Source organism: Cherax quadricarinatus, chromosome 78 (genome assembly GCF_038502225.1).
Source record: "Cherax quadricarinatus isolate ZL_2023a chromosome 78, ASM3850222v1, whole genome shotgun sequence".
NCBI lineage: Eukaryota > Metazoa > Arthropoda > Malacostraca > Decapoda > Parastacidae > Cherax > Cherax quadricarinatus.
In genome coordinates, this window is record NC_091369.1 from 6,704,914 (window position 1) to 6,717,620 (window position 12,707).

Here is a 12,707-nt window from a genome sequence, read left to right on the forward strand (position 1 = left end):
CACACTTTCACAGGAGCAAAATTATCTAACAATTATCCTAACCTTTAGTGCATTCATTCGTGCAGAAAAATGTGGAGTTTTCAGCATACGAATGATCATTTCCACTCTCAGATCACTTGTCCTCTGAGCTTTTTCTGGCCAGAGAGAGACACACAGTAGTCGTACAGCTTCTAACAAGTCATAACAAGTTCCTATTTTCTGGAAAATTAGTAATTATCAGTTTCAACACAATCAAAACTGTTTTTTTTTTAATAATAAATTATGTGTATTGAAAATTCGGAAATCACAAATTTAAAGTAGTATATCAGCTTAACCTCAAAAAAAAATCAAACTCTATATACTTTTTTCTATTTGTTACATCAGCTATCTCCCAAAGCAGGGTGAAACTAAATACTTTTTTTTTCAACACACTGGCTGTATCCCACCAAGGCAGGGTGACCTAAAAAAAAAAAAAAAAGTTTTTCTTTTTTACATTTGGCAATTTATACAGGAGAAGGGGTTGGTAGCTCCTTGCTCGTGACACTTTAGTCACCTCTTACGACATGCATGGCTTACGGAGGAAGGATTCTTCTCCACTTCCCCATGGAATGAAACTTAATATATCATTACTAATTGAAATTAACATAATACAACTATATTTAAGTAAATGACCACAAACTAACACAAACCCAAAAAATAACAATTAAATGAACTTACTTGGCCCTTAAGTTGCTTTTCCTCTAAATTGGCAACGTACTGGAGAGCCTGAGTAATAGCTGGCAGTAGGATAGGACAAACTGTATCCCTTACCAAAAACTTGGCACACTGTCCCACAGGAAGAAGCAGGGCAGCCATCTGACCTGCATCAAGTTCTTCAAGGGAAGAAAAGTGACCAGCTATTAGCTCAAAGCCTCCACGGTTACCAAAAATATTGATGAGGTCCATCAGCCAACCACATGATTCCTGCAATAAATAATACAAGTACAGTATGTGACAGTATTAAGTTAGGCATTTGGAACTATTTTGGCTAAACACAAGCCATTTACAGTCAAAAAGAAAACATTCACACTTCACTTTCTCCAGCTGTCTTTTTTTTTTTCCAGATGAGCACAGACATGCACCATAATGAATCATTGCTGATCAACTTCCAAGTGCAAGCACTGAATTCTCTAATCTCAAAATCTCAATGTCAGGCAGCTGTATTTTTCTGAACGCTTTATATGTATTACCATGCTCACACTTGAACAGCACATGAAATCACAAAAACCACTCTCCTCCAAACACTCCAAAACTTTATATATATAGACAAAACACATTCACAGTTTAACCAACCCCCTCACTGGAAGACAGGCTAAAAAAGAACCTAATAGTAATGAATTTATCTGCTCCAATGTAACAAGATTGTATATCGTACACTGTATACAACTACAAGGTAAGATACGTGATACATTGAAAGAACTAATAAAAAATCAAGTACACAAAAAGACCACCAAATAAACTTAACTAAAGCTGGGAAGGAATTCAAGATGTCAATACAAAATGTCACTGTACTTACAAACTGTGAGGTAGATTCTGCATAGATGGTATCTCCAGTATACTCAGCAGGACGGTGTTTATTCTTCTGGTTCCACTCACATTTAGAGTCCATTGCCTATAATAATTATTTTTATATAATTAAAATACAGGTAGGTAGTAGGAAGTACTACCATCCTGCCAGATGACTGTGAAACAGAAACCTGTAACGGTTTTGCAAGATGGTAGGATTGCTGGTTTCTTTTTCTGTCTCATAAACACGCTAGATAACAGGGATATCTTGCTACTCCTACTTACACTTTGGTCACACTTCACAGACACGCACATGCATATATATATACAGTGGACCCCCGGTTAACGATATTTTTTCACTCCATAAGTATGTTCAGGTGCCAGTACTGACCGAATTTATTCCCATAAGGAATATTGTGAAGTAGATTAGTCCATTTCAGACCCCCAAACATACACGTACAAACGCACTTACATAAATACACTTACATAATTGGTCGCATTCGGAGGTAATCGTTATGCAGGGGTCCACTGTACATACATCTAGGTTTTTCTCCTTTTTCTAAATAGCTCTTGTTCTTCTTTATTTCTTCTATTGTCCATGGGGAAGTGGAAAAGAATCTTTCCTCCGAAAGCCATGCATGTCGTATGAGGCGACTAAAATGCTGGGAGCAATGGGCTAGTAACCCCTTCTCCTGTAGACATTTACTAAAAAAGAGAAGAAGAAAAACTTTATAAAACTGGGATGCTTGAATGTGCGTGGATGTAGTGCGGATGACAAGAAACAGATGATTGCTGATGTTATGAATGAAAAGAAGTTGGATGTCCTGGCCCTAAGCGAAACAAAACTGAAGGGGGTAGGGGAGTTTCGGTGGGAGGAAATAAATGGAATTAAATCTGGAGTATCTGAGAGAGTTAGAGCAAAGGAAGGGGTAGCAGTAATGTTGAAGGATCAGTTATGGAAGGAGAAAAGAGAATATGAATGTGTAAATTCAAGAATTATGTGGATTAAAGTAAAGGTTGGATGCGAAAAGTGGGTCATAATAAGCATGTATACACCTGGAGAAGAGAGGAATGAAGAGGAGAGAGAGAGATTTTGGGAGATGTTAAGTGAATGTATAGGAGCCTTTGAACAAAGTGAGAGAGTAATTATGGTAGGGGACCTGAATGCTAAAGTTAACCTGGAGTTTACCTGGAGAGAGTTCAGGGGGTCAATGCCCCCGCGGCCCGGTCTGTGACCAGGCCTACTGGTGGATCAGAGCCTGATCAACCAGGCTGTTACTGCTGGCTGCATGCAAACCAACGTACGAGCCACAGCCCGGCTGGTCAGGAACCGACTTTAGGTGTTTGTCCAGTGCCAGCTTGAAGACTGCCAGGGGTCTGTTGGTAATCCCCCTTATGTATGCTGGGAGGCAGTTGAACAGTCTCGGGCCCCTGACACTTATTGTATGGTCTCTTAACGTGCTAGTGACACCCCTGCTTTTCATTGGGGGGATGTTGCATCGTCTGCCAAGTCTTTTGCTTTCGTAGTGAGTGATTTTTGTATGCAAGTTCGGTACTAGTCCCTCTTGGATTTTCCAGCTGTATACGTATAATCATGTATCTCTCCCGCCTGCGTTCTAGGGAATACAGGTTCAGGAACCTCAAGTGCTCCCAGTAATTGAGGTGTTTTATCTCCGTTATGCGCGCCGTGAAGGTTCTCTGTGCATTTTCTAGGTCAGCAATTTCACCTGCCTTGAAAGGTGCTGTTAGTGTGCAGCAATATTCCAGCCTAGATAGAACAAGTGACCTGAAGAGTGTCATCATGGGCTTGGCATCCCTAGTTTTGAAGGTTCTCATTATCCATCCTGTCATTTTTCTAGCAGATGCGATTGATACAATGTTATGGTCCTTGAAGGTGAGATCCTCCGACATGATCACTCCCAGGTCTTTGACGTTGGTGTTTCGGCCTATTTTGTGGCCAGAATTTGTTTTGTACTCTGATGAAGATTTAATTTCCTCGTGTTTACCATATCTGAGTAATTGAAATTTCTCATTGCTGAACTTCATATTGTTTTCTGCAGCCCACTGAAAGATTTGGTTGATGTCTGCCTGGAGCCTTGCAGTGTCTGCAATGGAAGACACTGTCATGCAGATTCGGGTGTCATCTGCAAAGGAAGACACGGTGCTGTGGCTGACATCCTTCTCTATGTCAGATATGAGGATGAGGAACAAGATGGGAGCGAGTACTGTGCCTTGTGGAACAGAGCTTTTCACCGTAGCTGCCTCGGACTTTACTCTGTTGACGACTACTCTCTGTGTTCTGTTAGTGAGGAAATTATAGATCCATCGACAGACTTTCCCTGTTATTCCTTTAGCACGCATTTTGTGCTCCATTACGCCATGGTCACACTTGTCGAAGGCTTTTGCAAAGTCTGTATATATTACATCTGCATTCTTTTTGTCTTCTAGTGCATCTAGGACCTTGTCGTAGTGATTAAATAGTTGAGACAGACAGGAGCGACCTGTTCTAAACCCATGTTGCCCTGGGTTGTGCAACTGATGGGTTTCTAGATGGGTGGTGATCTTGCTTCTTAGGACCCTTTCAAAGATTTTTATGATATGGGATGTTAGTGCTATCGGTCTGTAGTTCTTTGCTGTTGCTTTACTGCCCCCTTTGTGGAGTGCGGCTATGTCTGTTGTTTTTAGTAACTGTGGGACGACCCCTGTGTTCATGCTCCCTCTCCATAGGATGGTAAAGGCTCGTGATAGGGGCTTCTTGCAGTTCTTGATGAACACGGAGTTCCATGAGTCTGGCCCTGGGGCAGAGAGGGTGTGGTAGGTAAGTTTGGGGTGCCAGGTGTAAATGATAATGGGAGCCCTTTGATTGAACTTTGTATAGAAAGGGGTTTAGTTATAGGTAATACATATTTTAAGAAAAAGAGGATAAATAAGTATACAAGATATGATGTAGGGCGAAATGACAGTAGTTTGTTGGGTTATGTATTGGTAGATAAAAGACTGTTGAGTAGACTTCAGGATGTACATGTTTATAGAGGGGCCACAGATATATCAGATCAATTTCTAGTTGTAGCTACACTGAGAGTAAAAGGTAGATGGGATACAAGGAGAATAGAAGCATCAGGGAAGAGAGAGGTGAAGGTTTATAAACTAAAAGAGGAGGCAGTTAGGGTAAGATATAAACAGCTATTGGAGGATAGATGGGCTAATGAGAGCATAGGCAATGGGGTCGAAGAGGTATGGGGTAGGTTTAAAAATGTAATGTTAGAGTGTTCAGCAGAAGTTTGTGGTTACAGGAAAGTGGATGCGGGAGGGAAGAGGAGCGATTGGTGGAATGATGATGTAAAGAGAGTAGTAAGGGAGAAAAAGTTAGCACATGAGAAGTTTTTACAAAGTAGAAGTGATGCAAGGAGGGAAGAGTATATGGAGAAAGAGAGAGAGGTTAAGAGAGTGGTGAAGCAATGTAAAAAGAGAGCAAATGAGAGAGTGGGTGAGATGTTATCAACAAATTTTTTTGAAAATAAGAAAAAGTTTTGGAGTGAGATTAACAAGTTAAGGAAGCCTAGAGAACAAATGGATTTGTCAGTTAAAAATAGGAGAGGAGAGCTTTTAAATGGAGAGTAAGAGGTATTGGGAAGATGGAGGGAATATTTTGAGGAATTGTTAAATGTTGATGAAGATAGGGAAGCTGTGATTTCGTGTATAGGGCAAGGAGGAATAACATCTTGTAGGAGTGAGGAAGAGCCAGTTGTGAGTGTGGGGGAAGTTCGTGAGGCAGTAGGTAAAATGAAAGAGGGTAAGGCAGCTGGGATTGATGGGATAAAGATAGAAATGCTAAAAGCAGATGGGGATATAGTTTTGGAGTGGTTGGTGCAATTATTTAATAAATGTATGGATGAGGGTAAGGTACCTAGGGATTGGCAGAGAGCATGCATAGTTCCTTTGTATAAAGGCAAAGGGGACAAAAGAGAGTGCAAAAATTATAGGGGATAAGTCTGTTGAGTATACCTGGTAAAGTGTATGGTAGAGTTATTATTAAAAGAATTAAGAGTAAGACGGAGAATAGGATAGCAGATGAACAAGGAGGCTTTAGGAAAGGTAGGGGGTGTGTGGACCAGGTGTTTACAGTGAAACATATAAGTGAACAGTATTTAGATAAGGCTAAAGAGGTCTTTGTGGCATTTATGGATTTGGAAAAGGCGTATGACAGGGTGGATAGGGGGGCAATGTGGCAGATGTTGCAGGTGTATGGTATAGGAGGTAGGTTACTGAAAGCAGTGAAGAGTTTTTACGAGGATAGTGAGGCTCAAGTTAGAGTATGTAGGAAAGAGGGAAATTATTTCCCAGTAAAAGTAGGCCTTAGACAAGGATGTGTGATGTCACCATGGTTGTTTAATATATTTACAGAGGGGGTTGTAAGAGAAGTAAATGCGAGGGTCTTGGCAAGAGGCGTGGAGTTAAAAGATAAAGAATCACACATAAAGTGGGAGTTGTCACAGTTGCTCTTTGCTGATGACACTGTGCTCTTGGGAGATTCTGAAGAGAAGTTGCAGAGATTGGTGGATGAATTTGGTAGGGTATGCAAAAGAAGAAAATTAAAAGTGAATACAGGAAAGAGAAGGTTATGAGGACAACAAAAAGATTAGGTGATGAAAGATTTAATATCAGATTGGAGGGAGAGAGTATGGAGGAGGTGAATGTATTCAGATATTTGGGAGTGGACGTGTCAGCGGATGGATCTATGAAAGATGAGGTGAATCATAGAATTGATGAGGGGAAAAGGGTGAATGGTGCACTTAGGAGTCTGTGGAGACAAAGAACTTTGTCCTTGGAGGCAAAGAGGGGAATGTATGAGAGTATAGTTTTACCAACGCTCTTATATGGGTGTGAAGCATGGGTGATGAATGTTTCAACGAGGAGAAGGCTGGAGGCAGTGGAGATGTCATGTCTGAGGGCAAAGTGTGGTGTGAATATAATGCAGAGAATTCGTAGTTTGGAAGTTAGGAGGAGGTGCGGGATTACCAAAACTGTTGTCCAGAGGGCTGAGGAAGGGTTGTTGAGGTGGTTCGGACATGTAGAGAGAATGGAGCGAAACAGAATGACTTCAAGAGTGTATCAGTCTGTAGTGGAAGGAAGGCGGGGTAGGGGTCGGCCTAGGAAAGGTTGGAAGGAGGGGGTAAAGGAGGTTTTGTGTGCGAGGGGCTTGGACTTCCAGCAGGCATGCGTGAGCGTGCTTGATAGGAGTGAATGGAGACAAATGGTTTTTAATACTTGACGTGCTGTTGGAGTGTGAGCAAAGTAACATTTATGAAGGGGTTCAGGGAAACCGGCAGGCTGGACTTGAGTCCTGGAGATGGGAAGTACAGTGCCTGCACTCTGAAGGAGGGGTGTTAATGTTGCAGTTTAAAAACTGTAGTGTAAAGCACCCTTCTGGCAAGACAGTGATGGAGTGAATGATGGTGAAAGTTTTTCTTTTCCGGGCCACCCTGCCTTGGTGGGAATCGGCCAGTGTGATAATAAAAAAAAAATAAAATACAGTGGACCCCCGCTTAACAATCACCTCCCAATGCGACCAATTATGTAAGTGTATTTATGTAAGTGCGTTTGTACGTGTATGTTTGGGGGTCTGAAATGGACTAATCTACTTCACAATATTCATTATGGGAACAAATCCGGTCAGTACTGGCACCTGAACATACTTCTGGAATGAAAAAATATCGTTAACCGGGGGTTCACTGTACCTGACTATTTTATAATATCTACCAGAAAACTAAGAAAATCTCATCCCTGTTGCACTCAAATAATCCCAGAGAAAATGAAAAAGCTAATCCAAATAACATATTTTAAAAACCACAAGATGAAATCCTGGATATTCTAAATGATTTAATGGTACAGTGTATATGATCCAAAACATAGGTTATATCTACTCTTTGGTGAAACAGTTCACAACAGAATTAAAATTACTTACAAGAGCATATACATCCTTTAATAAGGCCTCTGGAACTGGCCCATGCTTGAGCCTTACAATTACAAGATTTGTGAGCAAATCAAGCATATTAAAAACACCCTCTTGAATTTCTAAACCCCATCGTCGAACTGCTCCATTTGCTAAGAGCTTGTGAAAACATTCTGGAAGGCACCGATCCATGAAACGGTGGCAGGATTCATCTACATCACATAGACCTGACAAGAGAATAACAAAAAATTCTACAACAACCAAAAATGTGAAAATGTACAACTCATTTATCAATCACAAAAATAATGAAAATCATATCCATAAATTATTCAAATGAGGTTTTGTATTAAAATCATTATACTATTAATGTAAGAATCACACTGATATAAGGCAAAGTTCTAAGAAGTCATTCACTCTCTCTCTCCTTGTTTCTAAAAGACAATAATTTGTACAGCCCAATGATTTACTGTTTTTAACATTTTACAGGTGCTACTATATTTCGATTTCTTTTTTTTTTTTAATATTTTAACAGGCAACACATTTAGAAAAAAACTGACCAGAGAGAGAGGAATGAGTGGCAAGGCCCCATGTGCATTATTATTATTATAATCATGGAGGAGTACTAAACCCATAGGGATTATACAGTGCCTGTGGGGGGGGGGGATGATGGAAGATATTCAGGCTCAATTCACGGAACTGGAGCACAGATCCAATTCCCTAGATCAAGAGTCCCTCACCAGCATCAAGGAATCTCTCTTGAGGGGGGGGGGGGAGGGGCATGTGCAACAGTTTACCTTGTAGATTTTCGTGTAACCATATAGTATTATGTTGAATTAAATAGCGAACGAGGTTTTTAATAAAAGCAATGGTATCAAGGTAAGCACATTATGCTTACATGATTAATCTATTACATATCAAGCTACAAACATGGTTTTTAACCCGTTAAGAGTTTGTGCCATAGTACTACAGTTTTGAGCTCAGGGTCTGTGCCATAAAACTACATGATGAACTCAGCTCACTCAGATAAGCAGCAAGTAGTAAATTTTGGCATAGATATAAGAGAGTGGGTCTATGCAGTGAATGTACATCATATAAAAAAAATCCTGCCCCATGCATGATGAGAAAACAAAATTGTGATTGAGTGTATGGTTTAAAATAGTGTGGTATACAGCCTCTCCTCACTTAACGACAGAGTTTCATTCCTAAGACCATGTCGTTAAACAAATTCGTCGCCAAGTGAGGAACATACTATAATGGTAGTGAGTTTGTGTCAACCATCTTTGATATTTTTTAATGTCACCTTTGCACCATTTATAACATTTCTGGTATATTTTTAAATGTTTATACAGTAGTGTACTGTATAATGAAATAAACAGAATAGAGGAAATCAGTTCTAATATTTAGGTATGAGTACTGGTCAGAGAGCCCATCGTAAGTCCGAGGCGTCGGTAAATGAGTACATCAATAAGTGAAGAGAGGCTGTATTTTTGGATGATTTTTATGCTTTTAGTCTGAGTTTCTTAGTTTCATTTGATAGAATGGAAGATATATTAGAGAAATAGAGATGATTTTGTTTGGCTTCAGGACTTGAAGTAGTTTGAAATTGAGCTGAAAATAGTGGAAATATTTGATGCTTGTCAATATTCCAGAGGATACTAATCACATCACTTGGTTAATACACGTCCAACTGACGAGTCTAATACGCGTTTAGGAATAAGCTGACATTATTTATGCAATTATTACAATAATGAATTAGCCTGCACAACAGTAAATCTTTAATTTTTTTGTGTAAATAAAAATTCAAAATGGAAAGCAAGTGTAATATAGGAGAAGCCTGTAGACATAACTATTGAACAGAGGAAATGTTGTTTTAGTGCCAGGAATGTCTACACTGTTTATTCTGGACCCTGTTTTTAAATTGGCATTTTTTAATTTTGTGTGAAAGTGGCCAAATTACCGAATTCTGATCACTTTATTGGGTAGCTGAGTGGGTAAATGGGTGGTTTCTTGTGCTCATTTGATAGAATGGAAGGCATACTAGCAAAATACCTAAGAGTTTGGTTGACTGGAACAATGGAACTGACCTAAAATAGGACTCAAAACAGGTGAAATAGCCAGCGCATAAACATCACTGAGCTCACTAGCTTTCTGTAAGTTTTCCATCAAATTTCATACTTTTGGTGTCATTACCTTCAGAAAAAGACTCTCTACCATTTTATTAAGGAAAAAGTAATTTTTCTTGGGGTGAGTTGGGGGAATTTTTGGACTCTGAGAACAGTTTCAGGACTGGGGGGGTCTGGGCCCTCAAAGTATGCATATTATGCTTTCATGATTGTCTTTTTTATTATGTATCAAGATTCAATCATTTGTGTAAAATACATTTAACAAAATCACTAGTTATATGGACATGAGTGGCTAGTTTACATTTCTGTAAGGATTAACCCTTAAACGGTCCAAACGTATATATACATTTTTTCAACATCTGAAAGTATGTAAAAAAATGTAGAACTTCTTTTTTGTTTTACATTTGAAAACGTGTAAAAAAACTTTTATCTACGTTTTTTTTGTTATATTTGAAAATATGTAAAAAAAAAGTAGATCTACTTTTGTAGCGCTACGAATTTGAACGTCGATTTGTTTGGACCATTTAAGGGTTAATAAGGGATGCCCGTTTAACAGCCTCCCACCATGCATAAGGGGAATTACCAATAGACCCCTGGCTGCCTTCAAGAGGGAGCTGATCAGATAATTAAAGTTGATGCCGGATCAGCCGGGCTGTGGTTCATACGCTGGACTGCATGCGGCCAGCTATAACAGCCTGGTTGATCAGGCCCTGATCCACTGGGAGGCCTGGTCGTGGACAGGGCTGCGCGGGCGTTGATCCCCAGAATAACCTCCAGGTAGACTCTAGGTTTGTCTTAGGAATGACCAATGAGTATAATCTGATCTAGGAATGACTGGTGGGTGATTTATGATGTGATCTTTCATTATGTCTCCTCATCTGACTTTTTTCCTTTTCTCTCATCCATTCTCACATTTTGTAGTCTTTCTAGAAAAATTCAATTCTCATTTCCAATTCTGATAATGTGTTCTTAAAACAAAGAATTTGACAAAATAGAAATTTGTACAATTGCTAAAAGAAGAAAGTAAAATGTGAATGTAGAAAAGTGTTAAGTGACAAGAATATGCAGAAGTGTGGAGAATGAACAATTGAGTCAGACTGGGATGGAATATAGTCTGATATAATATATAAGATTACCTTCCTCAGCCAGTCTTGCTGCAGCAACTAAGCACTTCCCAAGGGATTCTTCTCTCTTGTAAGGTATAGACCAAGTATCGGTAAATACTCGACTCTCAAGTTCATATAAATTTGTTGCTGGAAATTCCATACTGTTACCATTTTCTCCTCCAGCCTGCTGGACAAATTACAACAACGACTGTACAGTCAAGTAATATTATGCACTATGTATTAACTACAAAAACTCTTTGGCAAAAGTGGAATATTCTTTTTGGTCTACAAAACTTGGCAGTATGCAACTGCACAATCATTCACAGCAGATGGGAATACCATTATAAAATAACCTTTTAAATTTGTTAGGTAATAGGTTATATTAGGTAACAGGTTACACTAAAATAGGTTAAGTTGGGTTGGGTTACTAAGTGTAGTATAAACTAATCTAATTAAATCTAACTGAACCAATAAAATTTTTTGAGCAATTTGAACAAAATAAAACTACTGCAAAATGCACTTAATATTTCACACAATTTTAAGTTACATTTACCTTAAATTGATTCCAGGGGTCACCACCCCAGTCCCTAACAAGGCTTTAAACTATAAATTACTGTATCATCAAACTCAACTGAGCAGCTGTTATCCTTACTGACCCTAAAGTTATAGATGGGAGAACTTTTTGCCAGTACAAAAATACCAGACTTCGGATCAATCGACAACTTAGTTATGTCAGCGAGATCACTGGCATTTACTCACTGTAGCAACACAAAGTACTGTATTTTCTGGCATACAAGGAGTGCCCAATTCTGGCAGAAATGCTGAGAAAAATAAAAAAGGCAGTACTTGCTTCAAAATGATAGTGAAACAGTGGTTGGCAGCTTATGTGCACAATGAAGCTGAAAGAGGTGGGATCTTGTACAACTTCTTGTCTGTGTCACCACCAATATAAACATGGCTATGTGTTGACAGAAGGCTACTTCACAAATATTTACAACCGCTGAAGCTGGTTTGCTTATGTGCTAGTAATATGTATACAGGTACATCATCAATTTTCCAGATATCAATGGTCTGGAACCATACAAATTTATGAGCAAGAACTTGGAATCCCTGTGGCAGTGTATTTACCACCAAACTGCACGTCACTTATCCAACCCCAAGATTAAGGAATACGTACTGCGCTCTCTAAAGGCAGAAACATCAGTAATCTGGAGAGGCTTTAGAACCAAAAGTCTGGAAAATCAATGTTGTACCTGTATTATAAATATAAGAATTAATCAATAATCTGGAAAACAGTTTTGTAGGGAAGTGGGGTTAGTGCTTGGAGTTTATTGCACCAGTACCGTAGCACTGAAACCAACACTTATCGGTAATCCAAAGCCAACCCTCGCTTGTTTAGGGGGGAAGGGGGAAACAGCACACCTTATATGCATGAAAACAGAGCATATAAAAAAACATTTCATTCCTAGATAAGTGTAAACTCGTAAGGCTCATACAGCATTGGGAAGGATGGGAGGCAATCAAGTTCGATCCAAGGAAGGGGAAGATGGGCATAATTCCTCACACCAAGCACTCCTTAGTTTGGTGAGTTTGTATGTTATTATGTAGGATAATGATGAAGTTTCCTGGCAAGGGCTTCAGTTAGGTTGTAAAAGCCGTTGTTCTGGATAAAATTTTTAGATATACAGATAAGTGATGATTTCAAGATTCTTGGAATGATTCCAAGTGATGATTCAAAGAATCTTGGAATCATCATTTACCTGTATATCTAACAATTTCGACCAAAACAACGGCTTTCCTTGCCAGGAAACTTCACAGTTATCCTACATAACAACATTGGCCCGTCCTGGGTGGGTCCATCTCAAATCCAACCTCCCCAAGAATTCTCCACCTAATTCATCACCCTTTATATACTCAGGCACTCTTTACCGGGGTAGATCTGTTTGTGACTTGATAAAGCCCACTGTGTGGGTGAAACGTAGTCAATAAAGGACCGTATTA

General features: G+C 39.3%; 1 protein-coding gene across 2 annotated transcripts in view; it reads right to left on the reverse strand.

Annotated features, from left to right (window-relative positions):
• Positions 1-12,707, reverse strand: part of LOC128701527 (ubiquitin carboxyl-terminal hydrolase 24) — a gene marked incomplete at its 3' end in the record, with an annotated part of 118,348 nt that overhangs the window by 105,132 nt on the left and 509 nt on the right. The window contains 5 exon segments of one of the 2 annotated variants that reach the window (XM_070101633.1): positions 43-198; positions 697-942; positions 1,535-1,630; positions 7,490-7,704; positions 10,737-10,890. In XM_070101633.1, coding sequence (XP_069957734.1) covers positions 43-198; positions 697-942; positions 1,535-1,630; positions 7,490-7,704; positions 10,737-10,890 — 867 coding nt within the window. 2 annotated transcript variants of the gene reach the window in all.